At 49.7% G+C, this 22468-nt stretch overlaps 1 protein-coding gene across 1 annotated transcript in view; it reads right to left on the bottom strand.

Annotated features, from left to right (window-relative positions):
- The window catches only part of TOX2 (TOX high mobility group box family member 2), a 136151-nt gene extending 114250 nt beyond the window's left edge, over positions 1-21901 (bottom strand). Inside the window, exon 1 of the mRNA XM_022592352.2 lies at positions 21769-21901. Coding sequence (XP_022448060.2) covers positions 21769-21867 — 99 coding nt within the window. The 5' untranslated portion in view covers positions 21868-21901. The remainder of the gene's footprint in view (positions 1-21768) is intronic.
- Positions 21902-22468: the final 567 nt, after the last annotated feature.

The raw sequence follows: 22468 nt of genomic DNA, 5'->3' as shown, positions 1-22468 counted from the left end.
TGCAACACTAGGTCTGTCTTGTGCTGGAGTCCCTGCCACAGCACCTGGTGCACAGCAGGGGCTTGATAAATGTTTGTGGTCTGAAAGAGCGAGGGGAGCTATGGTGGATTAAAAAGATGACCACAGGTCCTCCAGTTTCTGCATGCTCACCCTCTGTGTTGTGGTGTTGCACCTCCTCTCATCAAGAGCCAGAGTCTGTTTCCTCATGCCTTGAAGCCAGGCTTAGCCATGTGACTTTATCTGGCCAACGAGACAGCAGTAAATGTGCCTCAAGCAAAGGCCTGAAAAGCGCTTGTGCACTGGCGTGAGCTCTCTCGCTGCACTGGGAACCCTGGAGCACCAGGTGAGCAAGCCCGAGCTAGCCTGCTGGAGGATGAGAGGCTCTGGGAAGAGCTGACCCAACAATCAGCCCCCAGCCAGCAGCCTGCCAAGTGCCACACACACACACAGGGGTGAAGCCATCCTCTATCACCCAGCTGTCAGCTCACTGGCCAAGTGACCAGAGATGCAGGACAGAGCCCAGCAGAGGCCAGCCCAGCACAGAAAGCCCTCCAGCCAACCCACAGATTATAAGCAAATAAAACGGTGGCTGTTTTAAAGCACTAATTTTGGGTGACTTGTTACACAGCAAGCGATAACTGATACAGGAGCTAACAAAAGAGTATGGGCCATGATACGCTCACAGTCAAAGAGCATAGGTCTGATCTATACAACATCAAGTTGAGAACAACAAAATCTTCTTGGGAGGTGGAAAGCAGCTGGGGGGTGAAGGCCAAGCGCCCGGGTTTGAGCCCTGCTGGCCTATGACTCTGGCTTGAGCTTGGACAAGATGGGCACTGCCTCTGTGCCTAGGTCTGCCTGTGTCTGCAGTGAGAATGACACATCCTATGCCAGATTTCCCCAGGAGGCGTGATCTGAGTCTAAACAGGGAGCGTCTGTGAAAGGGCGTCCCAAAGGAAGCTAAAGATTCTTTGTACAGGACACGTGCTGCAGAATAAAGATCATGACTTCAGAGCAGACAGATTCCGGTTCCTGATCTACTCTGCTACTAACAGGTGAGTGACCTTAGGCAAGTTTCTTAACCTCTCTGAGCTTCAGGTGTCACCTGACACATATCACCTGACAGATGTCAGGTGTCTGTGACACGGTAACAATACATAATGTGAAGGGCTATTGTGAGGGTTAAATAAGACAGTATACATAAGACACCGAGCACAGTGCCTGGCACATAGGAATTCAATAAATCCCCACCCCCACCCTGCTGGCACCTCGCACTGCCATCTTAACCCCACAACCCTGCGTGGCAGGAAGAGTTTCCATGTTTGAGGTCAGCATCTTGTGCCAGGTGCCAAGTTGTGACTGTAGCTTACATAACATGAGACACAGAGAGAAAGAGCTTTACTTGAAGGATAAGAGGGAAAGAGCTGGATGCTGCCAGCTCTGACTGGGGGAGAAAACTCAGGCCTTGGGGAAGAGCAGGAAGAAGCATAGAGATGATTCAGAACTGAGTCCTCGCCCTAAAGGCTGACACACCCCAAGCCCACATCTGTCTTCATCCGGGATGATTATTTGTGGTCCTTCCTCCATTCACCTCCAAGGCACCAGCACGCAGCCTGGCAGTGACCTCTCAGGAAGGACAGAGACAGGAAGGTGGGCTAGGGAGCTCAGCCTGACACAAAGTCCTCAGTTCTCAAATTGTGGTCCACTGACTAGCAGCTCAGCATCACCCGGACCTTGTAGGAAATGAACAGTCTCTGACCCCTACCCAGATCTACTGAATCAGAATCTGCATTTTAACAAGACCCTTACATGATTCCTATTAAGAGAGATAGTTACCCCATTTGGGGGATCATGCAACCAACGTGGTATTAACCAAATCTGCCCATCTGTTTTGGCAATCATATAGCTAACACGTGTGTTACCCAGCCCTGGCCATCGACTACGGAAGTGAGCCGACCAGTGTAGCCATAACCATCCCAACCACCAGCTGTGCCATCTCCATGCTCCATGCTCTGGGTGGATGTGAGTTACAACGTTACCAAGGTAGAAGCTCCGTGTCCTTCTGATTTGAGCTCCAGTCCCACACACTTTACACGGTCACCAGAATTCTGTTTCTCTTCGATGACCCAGGAACCAGTCCCAGTGTTTGCATTAGGCAATTAGAGTGTTTGCCTCTACTGCCTTCTTGAAGGGACCCCAAACCCCAGCACCAGACAGCTAGGAAAGGTTCTCCAAGGGCACCTTTGGAGAAGATGTTGCAAAGAGGACAGACTCCCCAGGGCCTTGGAGGATGAAGGGAGGGGAAGCAAGGCCACTGATGTCTCTGCCTTGGAAGAAGAAGGTTCCTGACCTGCCCTGAGTTAGAAACTCCTCTTCAGAGGCCCCACTCTAGCCCACCCCAGGGAATGAGCCCCTTCAGAGTCCCTCCAAGGGGATGCCTGTGACCTTTGCAAAACGAAATTCAATAACCAAGTCCTATGTGCCGAGCAGACCCCAGGGCCAGCCACAGAGGCTGCAATAATCCAGCCGGGTGTTTGGACAGGAGGAGCCCTGCAAAGCTCCATCATCTCGGCCTGTTGCCTGAGGAGGGAAGCGGTTCACCTTTTGCTAATCACCCTAATTCATTTTTTATTACTAACTTTCCTGTTTTCTATTTGCCATCTCATTGAAGATATTACCAAAGGCATTTAAACAGCATCAGACCGTACCACAATGGCAAACATAACTCTTTTTATTGAAATCTGCATTAATATACATATAATTCCCTGATCACAAAGACCTCACGGTGCACATGCTAGACCCCAAGTGAAGGCGGGTTTGGCAAGAGGCATATACACGATTGAAGGTTTTTCAAAAGACAATCAACTCTGCCAGGAGGTTGCAATAAGGTGGGTGCTTTTGGGACTTCCCTGGTGGTGCAGTGGTTAAAACTCCGCGCTTCCACTGCAGGGGGCACAGGTTCAATCCCTGGTCAGGGAACTAAGATCCCACATGCTGCGCGGTGCAGCCAAAAAAAAAAAAGGGTGCTTTCTCGTGCTGTTGGTGGAAAGTGGATAATCCTTCTGACATGATGCCCTGAATCAAGAGCCATAAAAGCGCTCACTGCTTTGAGCCAGAAGTTCTACTTTGGCTGTGGCCAACAGCCTAGTCTTAGCCTTGACACCCCCTCTCTAGCACACCCCACAGCCAACCCGTCCCCAAATCGCATACGTTCCACCTCCTAACATCTTCCATATCCCTCTACTTCTCCCCATTCTCATCCCACCAGTACAGTCCAAGCCAGAGGGGGGTCCAAGAGAACTTTGTGCAATGACGGGAATGTTCTATATGCACGCTGCCCAACGGGAGCTATAAAACACTTGAAATATGGCTGGTGTGACTGAGGAACTACATTTTATTCCATTTTACTTTAAATTTCAATAGCTACATGTAACTAGTGGCTACCATATTGGAAAGTGTATCCCCAAGACATCACCAGTCCTCTTCTAAATGATAGTAATCACCTCCCCACTGTCTACTGCATCCATTCTTGCCCCCTTCCATTGTTTTCCCCTTAAGACAGCCACAAAGATTCTTCTCAAATGCAACACACCTCAACTCTCACCACCTTTGAGACAAAGTCCAACCTCCCAGACACAGCCTTCGAAGCCCCGTCTCTGGGACAGAGAATACTCCAGTTATCAGGGAGCCTATGGTGTGCCAGGTGCTGGGTACAGGGGTGGGCAGCAGGCAGCAAAGGCCACCCAGAGGGGGTAGCACTTGAGCAGAAACTTAAAAATGTAGGAGCCTGCCAGGTAGGTCAGGAATGCCAAGACCGGAGGCAGAGCAGTGAGAACTGCTCTGAGCTACAACCATGAGCCACCAGCAAAGAGTCAGCCCTTGTGAAGCTGATAATTTAGCGGGACATAAACAATAAAAAGAACGAATAAGTACATTACACACTGTGAGAAGCGGAAAGAAAAAGATGGGTAAGGGGTTTCTGGGGGACTGGGGTGGAGGGGAGACGTCTGCAGGGAACACAGTCTTCATAATTTACAGTTTAATAAGAAAAAGGGGTGATAACTTTAGGAGAGAAGTGACAAAAAGTCCTACTTGCCCAACAGAAGCGTTCCCACAGGCTAGAGAGAGATTTCCTTATCTCCGAAGGTCAGGCCAACTGTGCCCCAGATACCCCAACCCAACCAACCAGGAGTGACACCTCCCTCCTGAAAATGGCAAGGTCACTACCCACAGGGAGATGGGAAGTGGACAAAACAGGGGGCTGAGGTCTGCCAGCCCTGCCCCCAGAGAGTCAAGCATTGATGAAAAATCCTAAGGGTTTCGACCATCAACCCTCTTGACTGCCATTTCAACTTTCTTCCTTGGGCTCTGTTGTTACAATGGGAACGCACATTTATTAACATCTGCAAGGCCCAGACACTGTGTCTCTCACATTTATGTGTTTCATCCTCTTGGCAACAATGTACAAATATGACAAGTGAGGCCCAGAGAGGGTAAGCGAATTATTCTTGGAAACACAGCCTGGGATATGTTATGGTGGCCATCTCTGGAAAGTATAACCACCACACTGATTCATTCTTTCTTTTTATTGAGCACCTACTACATAGCAGACACCACGCTAAGGTGCCAGGGACTAGGGAGTGAAGAGAACAAGCATGATGCCACTGGTTGGAAAGCTTACTGTCCTCAAGGTGGAACAGACACTCAAGTCATATCATAGATATATCATGCAAGGCGGAAAATACACTGGAGGCCGAAATAGAGAATAACAGGGTAACTGCATAGATTAGGGGGGTCGGAGTCTTGGAGGAGGTGAGGATAAAGCTGAGACCTGAAGGGTGAGCAGGAGCCAGCCTTGTGCAGAATGAAGACAAGGACATTCCAGACCAAGGGAACAGCATATGCAAGGCCCCTCAAGCAAAAAAGACCATGCGGGTGGAGGTGTCTGGGGAAAAGCAAGAAGGGTGGGGTAGTTAGAATAGAGTCAATGGAGGCTGGCTTTGCTCCCCACCGTATCCCCAGCACAAAGCCTGGGGCCTTGGACAGAGCAGCTGGGAGTGAGGCTGGAAAAGCAGGCAGGGGCTAGATCACACCGGGATGTCTGCACCGGAAAAGGCATTTGATGTTACCTACACACCAGGGGAAGCACAGGAAGGTTTTAAGCAGAGGTCTGATTTCAGTTGGGCAGAGTTCACCAAGCCACAACAGAGACCCATGAGGGATCCTGCCCAGAGAAATGACAGGATCTAATTTACACATCAGACGGAGCTCAATCACGGTCGGCATGGTTCCTCAGCTCATTGTGATGTGTGACTTGTGGTCACTGGATAGTGAATGTCCCCAAAAGCTAAGTGCCCCCAGCTTGTATGTGGGAGGTGGCCACCTTTCAGAAAAGCAAGACAAAGCAGCAAGTGACAGGACATGTTGACAGAGCATCGGACAGACTCAAGGCTGTCAGCAGAGGGAATATTGTCCCAAAGACACCACAACAGGGCGGTGGCTTATTGTTAACGTGGAGTCTTTAGGAAAACACAATTATGTGCTTCACTGATACTATAAGACATAATCCAAGACAGCACGCAAACATTTAGCGATCGATCCACAAGACAAGTAAAAGGACTAACACAAGAGCCAGCGGAGGAAATGCTTGCACTGCACAGGTGGGAGGCCAGGCCCTGCAGGTTTGGTTTTTTTTCCTCTTTGTCTCATTTAAAATCAAAGTTTGGCTCCTAGGCACCCATAGAGAGTTTTGGAAAGGGAATTAAAATTAAGTATCCCAGATGCTTAAACACATATTATTATCTCATTTAATTTCATCAACAGGTAAGCACAGTTAATCCCATTTTGCAGATGAGGAAACTGAGGCCCAGAGATAATAAGTAGCTTTCCAAATGGCCTTGCTCCCCTCTCTAGCCACATCTCTTGACACTCTTGGCCCCTTCGATGGCTTTGCATGTGCTGTTCCTTCTACCTGGAATGCTTTTCCCTATCTTCTTCACATGGCCAATTTCACCTTCAAGCACAGGCCAGGTGTCCCCTCGTCAGAGAAGACTTCCCTAACTCCCCCGCTGCCTGGCCTGGTAGTCTCACACCCATTTGGAATTGTTTCTTTCTGCCTGTCTCTCTAATATATTAGACTGTGGCTTCTCAAGGACAAGGACCAGGTCTTCATCTCCTTTCCATGCCTGGCATATGCCTCCAAGCCCTGCATACAGCAGGCAGTGAATGTTCTTTGCACGGCTGAATGAATGAATGAGTAAATGAATTAACTCTTAATAAGTTTCAAAGCCAGAATTTGATCCCAGGCCAATATGACTCCAAAGCATATCTCTTGGCCAGAGTGTGAGTGTGTCTTATATAATCAATCAGAAAACGTACACAAGCATGGGATACATTTCAAAACATACCAAGGGCTTCATTCATCCCTCCAAAAGAACTGCTGAAAAGCGCCATCCCTCAGGGGAAAATAGGATGGCGAATATGGACAAAGGGTTAACCAAACCCTTTTCCCTTTTGCCAAAGCATTTCAGCTTTTTTAACTGTCTGGCATGACTCCCTTGGAAACCTGATGTAGGCAGGATGCTAACTATATTACTAGGTAACTCTGCTTGTGGTAAAATGACCCTTGATTGGTAAGGTGCATCTGGACTGGAAGGAACTATAAATAAGTTATAAATACATTACAAAGATTTGATAAAGAAGCCATAGTTAAAGTTGCCCAGAGTGTAGTGACTCTTGTAACTGACATGCCCCTTGCAGGGACCCTTGATGTGGATACTATGGAATTGTTACAAGAGATGTTCCTCTGGCAACTAAAGCTTCTAAGTCAGGGTGGCTTCCAAACCCACCCATTGTGGGTCTCGCTCCCTTGCATCTTTACCAAAACCTGGCAGGGCGGGGGCTGACAAAGAGAAGAGCTGCTGGCCACCTCTGTGGGCTCCCACAGAGCCCACTGCTAGAAGTACTCCCGCAGAAGAGGGACAGATCATGTGCCCTGCTGGCAAGAGGTGGTTCCTGTCCCAAGTCCTTCAAGAAGACAGGTACCAAGGGTAACCTGTGTGAGTCTTGTGAGTCTGAATGTTTAATTGAACTTTAAAGGGTTCCTGTGAGAGCTTCAATGAGAAAGAAGAGAACTGATACAGAGGAGAAATGAGACCACCCCAACCAGAAACACCACTACACTTAATTCTGAACTCAAAAGCTCCTTAGACCTCCAATTTATAAAAAGACATAAAAACCTGGGATGACATCTATGCTCACTGTCCTTCGAGGGCCCAGCTGACCTGAACAGCACCTGGCACAGGAATGAGGGAGGGAACGACCTACCTGATCTCCCAGAGGCCTCACCACAAACCTGAGATGCAAATGCAATTACGTGAGATAACTGAGGCTCAGAGAGGTTAAGTGACAGGTCCAAAGTCACACAGCTTATAAGTGACAGGATATGAACCCAGGCACTTCCATAGAACTCAAAAGTTATATTTGAATCCACTATCTGGTTTTGTATAAAAATTAACTTACAGCTCTGGTGGACATATAGAACAGAGAATGCATAGGGGTGGGGTGGGGTAAAGAGACCTCCTTAAATAATGTAGGTAGCACCCAATAGGCACTCGTTAAATCTTTGCAGAATAAATGAGCAAAAAGAAAGGCCCCAGGTCCACCTTCCACATTATCAAGTTCAGTTCGAGTCAAAACATAGCAGTGCGGAACAATAAAATTTATGCATGAGATTGACCCTGGGTTATACTACTGAGTTGGATTCGTTTCCAACAGGTTTCTATATCATTCCTACAAATTAGGCCCAACTTCGACATAAGCACATTTGAATTAGCTCTAATGTGAAGGCATTCTATTACCAAATGATGTTCGAAGTTGAAAACCAAGGCAGAAGGCCCAGCTGGGAACCCCACAGCCCCCAGAATAGGCAATGCATCAACAGTAAAAACAAGGGGTGGGCTGGTCCATTCTTGCATCCCTGCAGAGGGTGAGAGCTCCAGCGGCCACTACGGAGGCTGCAGGAGCAGGGAGGGCATAGGCCAAACTCCAGCTCTGCCAACCTCCTCCTCTGCTGCCCTTTGTAACCTGACCTATTTGGATCTCAGTCTTCTCAGCAACACGATGGGGACACACGTGCCTAGCATAGTTCTTACGACGATTCAGCGAGATGATATGAGTGCATGAGCCTGACATGCAGTAAATGCTCAGAGAATAATTTGTGCTTATTTCTACCCTACTTTTCTCCATAAAACAGCGCAAATTTTAGAAATAAAAATCTGTGAGAGGGGGCTTTTTGTTCAAGATGATGGGTAGAACACATACTTTTTCCTCTCCCCTCTTCTAAACCCCACCAGAATGACAAAAAAGGGGAGGTAGATACACCCACATATTCATAATTCATATGTACACACACACATATATTCATAATTCAGATAGGGAGATGAAAACTGAATAACTCCAAAAGAGCCCATAGGAAAACAAGAAAGGGCTGGGCACCAGAATCATTGAGAGGGTGCTGGAAAGTAAGAAGTCGAAGAGACAGACTGACAATGAAATCTACCAGTTCTAAGGCACCAGCACACCAACACAAGACCTCCAGAAAAGCTATTTTCCTAACTGAACCCCAGAAAATCCCAAAGCAGGGGCAGCAGGGGCTGAAAGCCCTGGGCAGGGGGAGGTGACTTGACCTTTGTGTTAGTCTACAGTCCTCAGAGAAGCTGACTGTTGGTTTTGCCCTGAGGCTAAAGCCAGGAAGAAGAACTCTTTAATTAAATGAGAAATCTGTCTCAGGGATTCCCCCACCATGGATGGACATGATGCTGGAAAAACAAAGTGCACCAGTGCCCATGGGTAACTGCTGGCTAATAAGAGAAACAGATGTCCGCAACCTCAAGTGAGCTGGTCCCATGCTCTAGTAGAAGTCTCCAGCTTTAAGTGTCTACACACAGGCCCCACCCAGGGCACCGAAAATCAACATTCACATTGCCTACCCACATGCTCGTGGCTTTCACAGATGTTGAGGAAACTTACAACGACAGAACAGATCAATCTGGACCCTTGTTCACAAAAAAAGTCAACCAAGAATCACCAGGCGTTTGTAGAAAACATCAGCATAAAAGAGAGACCAGGAAGTGAACCAAAGACCTAACCAGCAAAAAACAGAGTCAATGCAGCAAACAGAAGATAACTTTTTAAAAAAACTGAAACATTATCTTCAAAAAGATTCAAGACATTCCCACATCCATAAAAAAAAGAATGGGCTACTAGAACATAAGCCCAATCAAGAAACAATACAGAATTCTGAGAAATGAAAAAGTGATTACAGAAATAGAAACAATAAACTCATTAGAAGTACTGACTGAAGAATGGTTAGGCCTGGAAGTATACCCACCACACTCCCGTCAGTGGTTAGCCCTGGGGAGCAGGGCTGAGAGGGCAGTGGGGAAAATGAAAGAGAATGAGAGGGGGCTCTACTTTTTTTTATTCTAATATATTTCTGTTTATTTTATAGAGAATAAAAACATTAAAAAAAAAAAAAAAGAAGAATGGCAGGACTCAAGACAAAGGGGGAAATGATAGAAGAATGAAATGAAATTGGGAGTGAGTTAATGAGCAAAAGATGTCCCATGAAGGCTTCCCTGGTGGCGCAGTGGTTAAGAATCCACCTGCCAATAAGTGGTGCTGGGAAAACTGGACAGCTACATGGAAAAGAATGAAATTAGAACACTCCCTAACACCATACACAAAAATAATCTCAAAATGGATTAGAGACCTAAATGTAAGACCGGACACTATAAAACTCTTAGAGGAAAACATAGGCAGAGCACTCTATGACATAAATCACACAAGATCCTTTTTGACCCACCTCCTCGAGAAATGGAAAGAAAAACAAAAATGAACAAATGGCACCTAATGAAACTTAAAAGCTTTTGCACAGCAAAGGAAACCATAAACAAAACGAAAAGACAACCCTCAGAATGGGAGAAAATATTTGCAAATGAAGCAACTGACAAAAGATTAATCTCCAAACTTTACAAGCAGCTCATGCAGCTCAATATCAAAAAAACAAACAACCCAATCAAAAAATGGGCAGAAGAACTAAATAGACATTTCTCCAAAGAAGATATACAGATTGCCAGCAGACACATGAAAGAATGCTCAACATCATTAATCATTAGAGAAATGCAAATCAAAACTACAATGCGACATCATCTCACACCAGTCAGAATGGCCATCAACAAAACATCTACAAACAATAAATGCTGGAGAGGGTGTGGAGAAAAGGGAACCCTCCTGCACTGTTGGTAGGAATGTAAATTGATACAGCCACTATGGAGAACCGTATGGAGGTTCCTTTGAAAACTAAAAATAGAACTACCATATGACCCAGTAATCCCACTACTGGGCATATACCCTGAGAAAACCATAATTCAAAAAGAGTCATGTACCAAAATGTTCATTGCAGCTCTATTTACAATAGCCAGGACATGGAAGCAACCTAAGTGTCCATCGACAGATGAATGGATAAAGAAGATGTGGCACATATATACAATGGAATATTACTCAGCCATAAAAAGAAACGAAATTGAGTTATTTGTAGTGAGGTGGATGGACCTAGAATCTGTCATACAGAGTGAAGTAAGTCAGAAAGAGAAAAACAAATACCGTATGCTAACACACATATATGGAATCTAAAAAAAAAAAAAAAGGTTATGAAGAACCTAGGGGCAGGACAGGAATAAAGATGCACATGTAGAGAATGGACCTGAGGACATGGGGAGGGGGAAGGGTAAGCTGGGACGGGACAAAGTGAGAGTGGCATGGACTTATAGATACTACCAAATGTAAAGTAGATAGCTAGTGGGAAGCAGCCGCATAGCACAGGGAGATCAACTCAATGCTTTGTGACCACCTAGAGGGGTGGGATATGGAGGGTGGGAGGGAGATGCAAGAGGGAGGAGATATGGGGATATAGGTATATGTATAGCTGATTCACTTTGTTATAAAGCAGAAACTAACACCCCATTGTAAAGCAATTATACTCCAATAAAGATGTTACAAAAAAAACAAAACAAAACAATCCGCCTGCTATGCAGGGGACACGGGTTCGAGCCCTGGTCTGGGAAGATCACACATGCCGCACGGCAACTAAGCCCGTGCGCCACAACTACTGAGCCTGCACTCTAGAGCCCACGAGCCACAACTACTGAGCCTGCACTCTAGAGCCGCGTGCCACAAGTACTGAAGCCCGCGCGCCTAGAGCCCGTGCTCCACAACAGAAGCCACCGCAATGAGAAGCCCGCGCACCACACGAAGAGTAGCCCCTGCTCACCTCAACTACAGAAAGCCCGTGTGCAGCAACGAAGACCCAACTCAGCCAAAAATAAATAAATAAAAATTAAAAGAAAAAAAAAGATGTCCCATGATATCCTATGTCATGCCTACAAGTGACACAGGCATTTGCCCCTGAGCTTCCTGGTTGCTCAGAAAAGCTGAAAGATTGATAAAGGGACCACCATGGATGCTGACCTACCCTGAGGTGGAGGCAGGGCAAAGAGGCTCTTGAAGAATGTGACAGGACTCCAGTCCAAATAGAAAGCCACGGTCCCCTGCCCAGATGTGACTGACTCAGGCATGGCCCAGAAACTCCTCAGAAATCAATGTGGAGTCCTCCCTACCACACAGGAAAATGTGCGACATCTCAGCGCAAGAACTCTGGAATCCGACCTAGGAATGTGTAAGAGAATCTCCTTGGGCCCCAGAAAATTCCATTAATTATCATTTTTCTTCACTCGGACCTAAGAAGCAGTTATCTCCCAGCTCTCCCTCACAGCATGAAGCAACGAAGAATCTAGTAAGTGACTCAAAAGTCTCTAAAATTTAATCATCAATATGCTGACCCCTGATTTCTTGGGAAACAAGAAGAAGGTGAGTTTTCTCCCCCAAATGCAGCTCCGTGAAATGGACACTGTGGTGCTTCCCTTTCCACCCATTCATCCCCTAACTTCTGGGCTCACAGCTATACCCTGTGGGGGCCACCTGAAGCCAATGACCAGAGGATGCAAGAATCAAAGGAATGGGCGGCCCCCTTGCCTCAGTTTGAGACAGACTGAAGTCCAGTTCCAAAGGTCCCTGTGGGATGCTTTCATCATTAACTGTATCCCAGACCAGCATCTCCCTCTGCCCAACCATGCTTCCATTACTCCCTTCAAGGTGCACCTCCTCAGAACTTCCCCCCAGATACACCTTCCACAGGCAACTCTCCACATCAGAGTCTGTTTCCAGGGAGTCCAATGTAAGATTCTCTTCAAGGTGAAGGAGACGCTCCCCATGACCCACAGGGGTCCTGAAAAAGGCAGGAGTCTCTGGGACACCTGACCACGTCCAAGTTAGGGCTACATGCCCCAGGCCAGCAGTGCATCCTTACTGTTCTAAGCCAAGGAGGGAAAATCCTCCCATATTCTAGACGAGAGCTGAGCTCTCTAAGTGTGCTTCCCAGACCAGCAGCAGTGGCATCACCAACTTGTTGGCACTGCACATTTTCAACTCCTCCCCAGACCTACTGAATCAGAACTTCTGGAGGTGGCACCAGCATTCTGTGTTTTAACTGCCCTCCAGGTGATTCTGTTGCACTAAAGTCTGAGAAGCAGAGCATCCCTGGCTACTGGGGGAAATCAAACACAAGTCATTAAACTTTCCCATAGCAGAATGTAAGTTGGTGAAGCCACTATGGAAAACAGTATGAAGGTTACTTTAAAAACTAAAACAGTGTTACCATATGATCCAGCAATCCCACTCCTGGGTAGATATCTGGAAAAGACGAAAACTCTAATTCAAAAAGATACATGCACCCCAATGTTCATAGCAGCATTATTTACAGAAGCCAAGACAATGGAAGCAAGCTAAATGTCCAACAACAGGTGAATGGATAAAGAAAATGTGGTGTGTGTGTGTGTGTGTGTGTGTGTGTGTGTGTGTGTGTGTATACATATATAATGGAATATTACTCAGCCATAAAAAAGAATGAAATATTTCCATTTGCAGCAACATGGACGGACCTAGAGATTATCATACTAAGTGAAGTCAGACAGAGAAAGACAAATATTATATGACATCACTCATATCTGGAATCTAAAAAATAATACAAATCAACTTATTTACGAAACAGAAACAGACTCACAGACATAGAAAACAAACTTATGGTTACCAAAGAGGAAGGGGGAGGAGGGATAAATTAGGAGTATGGGATTAACAGATACATGCTACTACATATAAAATAGATAAACAACAAGGATTTACTGTATGGCACAGGGAACTATATTCAGTATCTTTTAATAACCTATAATGGAAAAGAATCTGAAAAATATATATATACATATAAAACTAAATCACTTTGTTGTACACCTGAAACAAAAACAATATTGTAAATCAACTATACTGCAGTAAAAAAATAGGATGCCTACTTATGATAAACCCCAGTTTCATACAAGTGAAGGATACTTTGTAGGCATTTATAATAATATTAAACTCTCCACCAAAACACAAACAAACAAAAACCAAAAAACTTTCCCACAGCAGAAGACCAAGAGGCAGTGACCGACAATGGTCTGGATCCAGCAACATGAAACATTCCATACTCTGAACCATAACTCTGGCTCCAAGGCACCTTTCTACTTAAAATCCAACCAGCTGGGATGCGACCCTCCCTCCTCCCTCCTCCCTCCTCCCTCCGTATAACGATTCCTGCTGTCATCCCTCTCCCCTGCAGGCAGCACTCCCTGACTTAGGCTGACAGTATCCCCAAATCCCCTCCAAGCCACCTTGCAACGGGTGCCCCTCTGCCTAGAACGCCTTCCCACCACTCTGCATGCCCCGCATGTGGCCTGCTTGGTGTTCCCTGTAAGACTCTGCCATGTGCAGCCTTCCCACACCTCTGACACTATCACTTCCCCAGACAATTATATATTTAATTATGACTCTGCCTTTCCAGCCAGTATATTCCACACAGCCTTTCATCTAGGAAAGCCGAGTTTCCTATTGAGTCCCTGCACCTTCAGGACAGGGCTGAATCCCCTAGCACACAGTAGGCACTCACTAAAACCTGCTGAACATCTGAAAAACCCAGCAGGAAACAGGTCATTACGCACTGAAAAGCCACAACCTTGCTGCTCATTCTAGCAGGCACCAGAAATCGCAACTGTACAGTAGCAAGTTTCAGCATCAGGGTAATTGAACAAAATTTATTATCCCGTGTTATACAACATGTTTTCACTAAGATATAAAATTACAGTTTACCACGACTCATTAAGTTAATAATTACTTACCACATGTTTTTACTGCTGCTCCCAAACGATGCTGAAAAATCACTATGTAGGTTTTTTTGGTCCATGTAAATAAACAAACAGGATAACTGTCAACCACATGGATACAGGATTTGCTGACAAGGAGACACAGGACTAAAATACCGAACAGAAAGCACAAGCCCCAAAGCTCTGCCACTCTCTTCACCATCATCTCCTAGTTTATCTGTAACACACTTTCCAGATTAGTGGTTCTCAAACAGGGGTGATTTTGCCTCCCCGCCCAGGGAATACTTAGCAAAGTCTGGAAACATTTTTGATTGTCGGTCGTGACTAGAGTGTGGGGTGCTGCTAGCATCCGGCTGGTAAAGGCCAGGGATGACGCTCCACATCCTATAATGCATGGAACAACCCCCAAGACAAGGAACTGTCAGGTCCAAAATGTCAATATTGCTGAGGCTGGGAAACACTGTTCTACATTAGAGGGAACTTCCATGTCTGTTACTTTAATCTGAGCTTCATAGCTACAATATGAGGAACGCATTACTGTCCCCTTGTACAGATGAGAAAACTGAGACTTGGAGCAGTTGAATGATGTGCACAAGGTCAGTGGCCCATGCCGATGAACGGTGCAGCTGCAGTCTGAACCAGTCTTCTCTGCCTCCTAAACCCACCTCCCCTCCCACACAGATTCAAGAAGGAAAAAGAAAGATGCAAAGGAAGTGAGCAGCTCCTTGTCTGTCCAGAATGCTGTGCAGAGACCTCTTCAAACCCTAGGCCCAGGAAAATCAGATCCAGAGACCAAGGCATGGAAAGGCCTGTTGTTAGGAAGACACTTCCCCCAGCAGCCAGTGCTGAAACTAGATTCCTCTTGCATTTTAACTTTCAGTTGTCCTGCTCTTTGTGAATAGAAATGAAAGCACTTCCTGCTGGGGCTGAGTACCTTACAGGCAGGATTTCCAGCTCTGATGGCAACCTTGTGGAGGAGGTGTTGATGTGCCCATTTTCCAGATGCAGAGACTGAGGCACAGGGAGGTGAAATAACTTGCCTGCACTGAAGATGGTAAGGTAATGTTCAAACCGAGGTCTGCCAGGTCCCAGAATTTACACTGCCTTCCTAACCTGAGACCAGCGCTGGGAAATCCGAGAAGCAAAATAAACGCCCTACAGAATCACACGGAGCTGGCAGCCACCCTGCAGGGCGATCCTTGGGATGCGGGTGAGGCTCCTCCCAGTTTACTGGCTGCTCTCCATGCTGGGCTCTGCTCCCTGGGCCCACTCAGGGAAGTTCTTCTAGGAATGTCAGGTCAACCAAAAGACTCTTGGCCCCTGCCCTGCCCTGCTCTGGACACGATGTGCTCACCGCAAAGTCTTCGGATTATAAGAGCCAAACAGATGCTAAGTTCCTCAAGCCACAGGGAACAACAGGCCAGCCCTGAATTTGTTCATTTGGCAAATATTTACTGAGCACCTATGTGCCAGGCAAGCTCTGGGAATACAAAAGAGACAGACATGGTGGTTCCTACCCTCTGATGCATATGAAGGCCTATCTCTTCAAAAAGCATCATCCTGGGCTTCCCTGGTGGCGCAGTGGTTGAGAGTCCGCCTGCCGATGCAGGGGACGCGGGTTCGTGCCCCGGTCCGGGAAGATCCCGCATGCCGCAGAGCGGCTGGGCCCGTGAGCCATGGCCGCTGAGCCTGCGCGTCCGGAGCCTGTGCTCCGCAACGGGAGAGGCCACAGCAGTGAGAGGCCCGCGTACCGCAAAACAAAACAAAACAAAACAAAAAGCATCATCCTCATCCTTGCCGGTGCGCCATACTCTACGGTTATAAAGGACATGCCCCGGACTTTATTGTTATATTTCCACACCATAGCTCCCCATCTCATGAGGCTAATGGTCACTAATGTGCTCTCCCTTTGCACAGAGGCGAACAGAGGCCCAGAGAAAGGCACTGTCATGCTCAAGGTCACCCAGCAGACTGGGGGGCGGGGGCGGGGCGGGGCTCCGTCAGGCCTGGGCTGCTGCTCCTGACATTGGTAAGGTACGGAAGTGTGGTCCTTGAGGAGCCTCTGGGACACACTGGGGGAGGGCTATAGGGAGCACCTTCAGACAGAAAGTAAAAAATCTTCCTAACAGAGACAGAGGCACCCTTCCAGAGCTCCCCCAGGACCAACCAGCCCAGGGCTCCTTCCCCAGGACCCATCCACAGCCACCTGTGCCCCAGCAGAAAGATGCTGCGGGGACCTCATCTACTAGGGTTGCTGAGCGGGTGTCTCATATCTCAGGTCTGGGTGAGGTGGGACCAGCAACTTCCACTTCATAGATTTTCACCATAAGGAGCCTCCAATCATTCACTAACCGAGCTTTTCTAGATCCCATCCAGGGGCAAGATGCTGTGCCCAGAGCTGTGTGGGTGGAGAGTTGAATCACTCACCCGCCAGCACAATTTCCTGAGTAATTATGGGTCAGGCACTGTGCCAGGTGCTGGGCATGGTTCCTGCCTGGTGGGAGCCCACAAAAGCCTGTATACAAACAACCAAACCGCTGCTGTATAAAGTGTGGTCTCCAGAGCTGCAGCAGCATGGATGGGCGCTCATCAGAGAGGCAAACCCTCAGGACCCCAGCACAAATCAGCTGAATCAGAATCTCAGGGCAGGAAGGGATGCCCAGGAATCTGTTTTTGTTTCAAATCTTACCAGATGATGCTTAATGGGTACATAAATTTGAGACCTACTGATCTAGACCACAAGGCCTTCCCCAACCTCCCTACTTAAAACTGCAAACCAGCGCCTGGACCTAATATCCTTAACCCTCTTCCCTGCTTCATATTTCTCCATAGTTGTAATGATGGCATCAGTCACAATACCATATCTACCTCACCCATATATTTACGACTTTCCATGCTGACATGTAAGCTCCAGAGGGTAGCAATATGTGTCACTTTGCTTCACTGCTGTACCATCAGTTGCCTAGTGCAGTGCCTAGCACAAAGAGGTGCTCGATAACTGTTTGTTGATTGAATGACGGATGACAGAACATGTCAAAACCCATGCAGTTTTGAACCCCAGTTCTTGGGGTGATGGGGCGTGCCTGGAGACAGAGAGAAGGTTGTTGGCCATGGAGCACTGCATGGAGAAAGTGCTACCCAGGATGGCCTTGAACACCCTGGGTTCATCCTGGGTTGGCCTTGTACCCAGCATGTTTGGACCAGGGATGAAGGATACTTGGAACACAGAGATGCTAAGCCTCTTACTGGAATAGGTCCCAGGTGGTTGATAGCATTGTTATCTAATTAGTAGCTGGTATGTGTCAAGAACTTTCCTATCCTATATCAACTCACTTAACTCTCCCGAACCTCAGAGGTAGACAATGTTGTCCTCAAGAGGATACTGAGGCTCAGAGATATTAAATAATTTGCCCCACTCACAGAAAGACTTGTATAAGGATGTTCACAGCAGCTTTATTTATAACAGCCCCAACATGGAAACAAACCCAAATGTCCATCGGCAAATAAACAAATCGTGCTATATTCGTACGATGTAATATTACTAAATAAAATAGAAAAAACTATTGACATACACAACATGGATGAATCTTAAGGACACTTCGTTGAGCAAAATGAACCCAAATGCAAAAATGTATATGCTTCATAAGTTCTAAAACTTAAATTAACTTAGTACACTTCAACTGAACTTAAATAAAGCATTGATAATGGAAATTAGATAAGTAGTTTCCTCTAGGGGTAGGGGGTACTGACTGGAAAGGAGCATGAGGGAACTTTCTGGGGTGACAGAAATGTTCTATATCTGGATTGGGATATAACCACACCATATGTGTGGTTATATTTGTCAAAACTCATGGAACAGTACACTTAAAATTTGCATTTTAGGGCTTCCCTGGTGGCGCAGTGGTTGAGAGTCCGCCTGCCGATGCAGGGGACACGGGTTCGTGCCCCGGTCCGGGAAGATCCCACATGCCGCGGAGCAGCTGGGCCCGTGAGCCATGGCCACTGAGCCTGCGTGTCCGGAGCCTGTGCTCCGCAATGGGAGAGGCCACAGCAGTGAGAGGCCCGCGTACCACAAAAAAAATAATTTGCATTTTATTGTATGTAAATCATATCTCAATGAGCTAAAATCATTTGCCCTAGGTCACAAAGCCACAAGAGGAGATTTGAATCCAGGTTTGCCCAGTCCCAATGGCCAGTTTCCACTAGTCTGCCATGGTTGAGCAGAAGCCCCAGGCAATGCCCCCAGCCTGATAAAACACCTTGCCAAAACCCTAATGAAGGGACTTCATAGTTACCCTAGAAGGACATCATGACTCCTAACCCCCAAACCATGGCAGAGATGTGTGGGGAACACCAGACAAGTGTGAAGCTGGGAGTCCAGGAGCTTGGGTTCAGGCCTCAGCTGTGCTCTTCATTTGCTACGTAACCTATGAGTATACTACTCCATGACTCAGTTTCCCCTTGTGTGAAGGAAGAAGGAGGGGATTAATGGTTCCCAGTAGGGGGCCACAGACAGGGCTACAGGGCCACAAACCCCTACGCTCACCAGGCGCCATTACTACATAAAATAAGTAATGTGCCTGTTTCATATCTTGCAAGCTATTTCTCAAATGCACGCTAATATTATAGTGATTAATAAACATCTATTTCAAAGCAAAAATGAAACCACAGCAGCTTTGAGTCATTGTGTATCTTCTCAAACAAAAGATACCCAAAGAACAGCCACTGCTCATGACTTTGGTTTAAAGAGGCTGGAATCTCTGTGTTAGAGGATCGCTAAGGGGACAGTCACCAAGGGAACGGTCGCCAAGGGCCCTTCCAGGTCAACTGCCCCATGGCTGTCCAGCATCACTTGGCAAAGGCTTGCCCTTGTGTTTCTCAGGCCCTGTGGGGACAAGCCTCTTATCTGGGCTCCAGGGACAGAGCCCCCAATGTGCAGGCTGTGTCCTGGTTCTGCAGCCCAGTCTATAGACCCCAATTGTGGTCATGGCTGCATCTTGGGCCTGTTTCCCCTCCAGTTCTGAGAGTGACCAGCTGTAAGGACGGAGCCTCCCCAGTCCCTCAACGTCAGCTCCTCGGCACAACTTGCCCCACCCCCCAACCGCCAGCGCTGAAGGCGACTGCCCCCTGATGATCTGCTACCGACAGGCTTCTGACCCACCGCTCCCTGAGCCAAGTGACTTTCTCTGCCTCACCCTGCCATGAGGCTGAAGGATCGAGAAGCAGATCCCACGTCCAAATGCAATGTCAGACCTTTCTGTCACCTACCTTAGCGGCCCAGCTGCCACCCTCCTCCACCCGGACACACCCTCAGCTCTGGGTCAGGGGTCCTAGTTCACAGACAGAAACCAGAATCACCAGCTTCTGACTCCCTGATTGGTTCCCTCCCACCAGGGTTTCACACTGGTTCTTGGTGCTGAGTCAGAGCTTTACAGAGCACCAGAATAAAGCAGGGGCCTCGGATGAGTTCCACCTCCCAAAGGCCCCCTTATGAGACCACCCCACTCTGATGGGGTTTACAGAAACACCACCCCCAAAAGGAGCACTGCAGGCGAGGGGCACCCATCCAACCAGACTCTGAGGCCCAAATCCCCAATCTCACCCCGGCCGCCAAACCAGGAGCTGGAACCTTGCCAACTTCATATTTTAAAAAATAACAAAGCCAAGGGCAGAAGATAGATGAGCTGCCCCAAACCCAACCGTCTTCTCCTTCCTAAAGACTCCACTTGCTACTTCTAATCAATTCTTCCTCCATCAGATGGAAGCAGCCCGAGAACCGGCCTTCTCTTGAAGACACCATCCCCCTCTTCGGCTTCTAACTTTGCCCGTCACCGGACAAAAGATAATCGCCCCATCCTCTGAGAGACCTCACTTGCCGCCTGCGCCCGGCCCACGCTGCCCCCGGCCCTGAGGGCCTCGGACCCCACCCCAAGCCCCAGGCGAACTGCGCAGGGCTCTGCCCCCAGAGTCCAGAAGCCGCTCCCCAAGGCCTGAGGACGCACTCAGCCTGGGCGGCCCCAGGTTCTGCGCGGGGACGCCCCCTCCCCGCAGCATCCCCACAGCAAGAAGCTTGACGAAAAGCCCGTGGGGTGGGGTTAAGGCCCCGGAGGGCCGCCGACCCAGCCACCCGACGCGCACTCACCACACAGTGCCATGGAGCCCGCGCGTCTGCGCCAGGGCCGCGGGGAAACCCACGCGCGCCGTTCAATCCGGGCTCCGAGTGACGAAAAGCCGCGCTCGGCTCCGGCCGGCCCCGGACCAACGCACAGACCCGCGGACGCACGGACCGTCCGGCTTCCTAACTAAGTTCGAAAGTTCCCTCCCGGGCGAGGGAGGAGACGCGCACTGCGCCGCTGCACCTCAGCGTCCCGGGCTGGGCTCGGCACGGGGAGCGGGGTCGGTCGCCGCCCGTCCGGGCTTCCAGGCGCGCGAGCTCGCATCGCGCCCGAAGCAGCAGGGCTAGGACCTGGCTGCGGGTGGAGGCGGCGATCACGGGCAAGAAGGGGTATCCCTCACCGCAGCCCCAGCCGGGAGGGGACAGGCCTCGCTCCCGGGAGGGGACAGGCCTCGCTGGGCTATGGCCAGCTCGCAATCCGAGGCCCCGCCGGGCGGGGACAACCGATTACCAAACGGCCCAATTAGTGCGCTGCGGCGCCGAAAAGTTAAAACGCCCACGCGCGAGTGTGGACGGCCGAGGTGGGGGAGGGGCGGTGTGGTGGCCGCGGCTGCCCCCGGGTATGACCGCGTGTGACTGTGTGGCTGTCAGGGCGATTAGGGTGCCTGAGGTTCCCCGTCCATGGGTGGCTATGGGTGACAGCGTGCGACTGTCTGAGTCACTGGGAGCGTGAGCGAGTGGCTGTCGGAGCGACTTCTTTGTGTGCCTGTCCCCAGTTGTGACTGCGTGTGACGGCGGATGGGGGCATGGAACGCGGTGTGTGGCGTCGTACTGTGGGACCGGGTGGCTTGCATGTGGCGGTGTGGCAGCGCAGGTGGGCGAGTGACTGCGTGTGGCTGTGTAGAAATAAATGACTGTCAGGGTGACTTGTGTGGGACGGTAGTGTAAGCAGGATGGCTGTGTGTGTGACAGTGGGTCACTGTGTGTCGGCTCGTGAATGCATGCGAGGCTGTCAGGGGGACGTGGGTGAGTGTGTGTCACTGTGACATCGTGTGAGTGACTGTCGGGGTGACTTCTGCCTGTGATCCCAACAACTCTGGGCGTGAGTGTCACCGCCAGGGGATCGGCGTGAGTGGCATGTGCCCGTCGGCGGGGCTGATGGGTGCGTGTCCCCGCGCGTCGGCACCGCCGGCATCTCCCCGCGTGTGTCCCCGAGAGCGCCCGCGTCCCGAGCCGCCGGGGTACTGCTGCCCGCGCTCCAGCCCGGGGCGCTCTGGCTCGGCTCTGGGTCCGAAGGCGCGGGCAGGCCCCGCCCTCCCGGGCCCCCACCCCGCCCCCGCCTACCTTGCCGCAGTGGTAATAGTCCAGGGGTGCCAGGCTGGCCGGCTCGGCCCCGGGCCGCGCGCCCACGGCGGGCGCCGAGGGGTACAGGCGGACGTCCATGGCGGGCGCGGCGGCGGCGGCGGCTCCCGCGGGTAGTGCCTGGGCGGGCGGCGGGTGGGAGCCAGTGTGCGAGCCAGTGTGCGAGCTAGTGTGGGAGCGCGGGGGGCGGGCCGGGGGCGGTGCCCGGCGGAGCGCCCCGCCCCCGCCCGCCAGCGCGCGCTATTGTTCCGGCCTCGGGCGCCGCGGAGGGCCTGGGGCCCGGACCCGGGTGAGGAGGTTCTTCCCGCGAGCCAGGCAGACGCCGGGTCCCCCGCCTGGCTCTCCGCCCCCGGGGGTTCCGGAGGGTTGCGCGCCGGTCCAGACGGCCCTTTCCCGTCCCGCCTTCCGCCACCAAGGGTGAAGGGAGGGAGAAGCCTGTACGACACCCCTCCCCAGAAGTGGGACACTCCCCGCCCTAGATATTTAGGGCGTCGCTGAGCCCTAAATGTGGCGGAAGGGAAGGCACACTTTCGGAGATGGGTGCTGCCTTACCCCGGGGCTGCGGCCTAGAGCCCGAGGCTGACGTTAGGATGTTCTCCCTCCGTGTCCCACTGATCTGAGTCACTGCGAGAGTGGCCCTGGAGGATTGCTGCTTAAATTCTCACCTTACATATGAGGAAAC

Source organism: Delphinapterus leucas, chromosome 15, assembly GCF_059928025.1.
Source record: "Delphinapterus leucas isolate spDelLeu-1000000601 "Yukka" chromosome 15, BTC_Dleu_Yukka2, whole genome shotgun sequence".
Taxonomy (NCBI): domain Eukaryota; kingdom Metazoa; phylum Chordata; class Mammalia; order Artiodactyla; family Monodontidae; genus Delphinapterus; species Delphinapterus leucas.
This window is presented reverse-complemented; position numbering and strand designations above follow the sequence as displayed.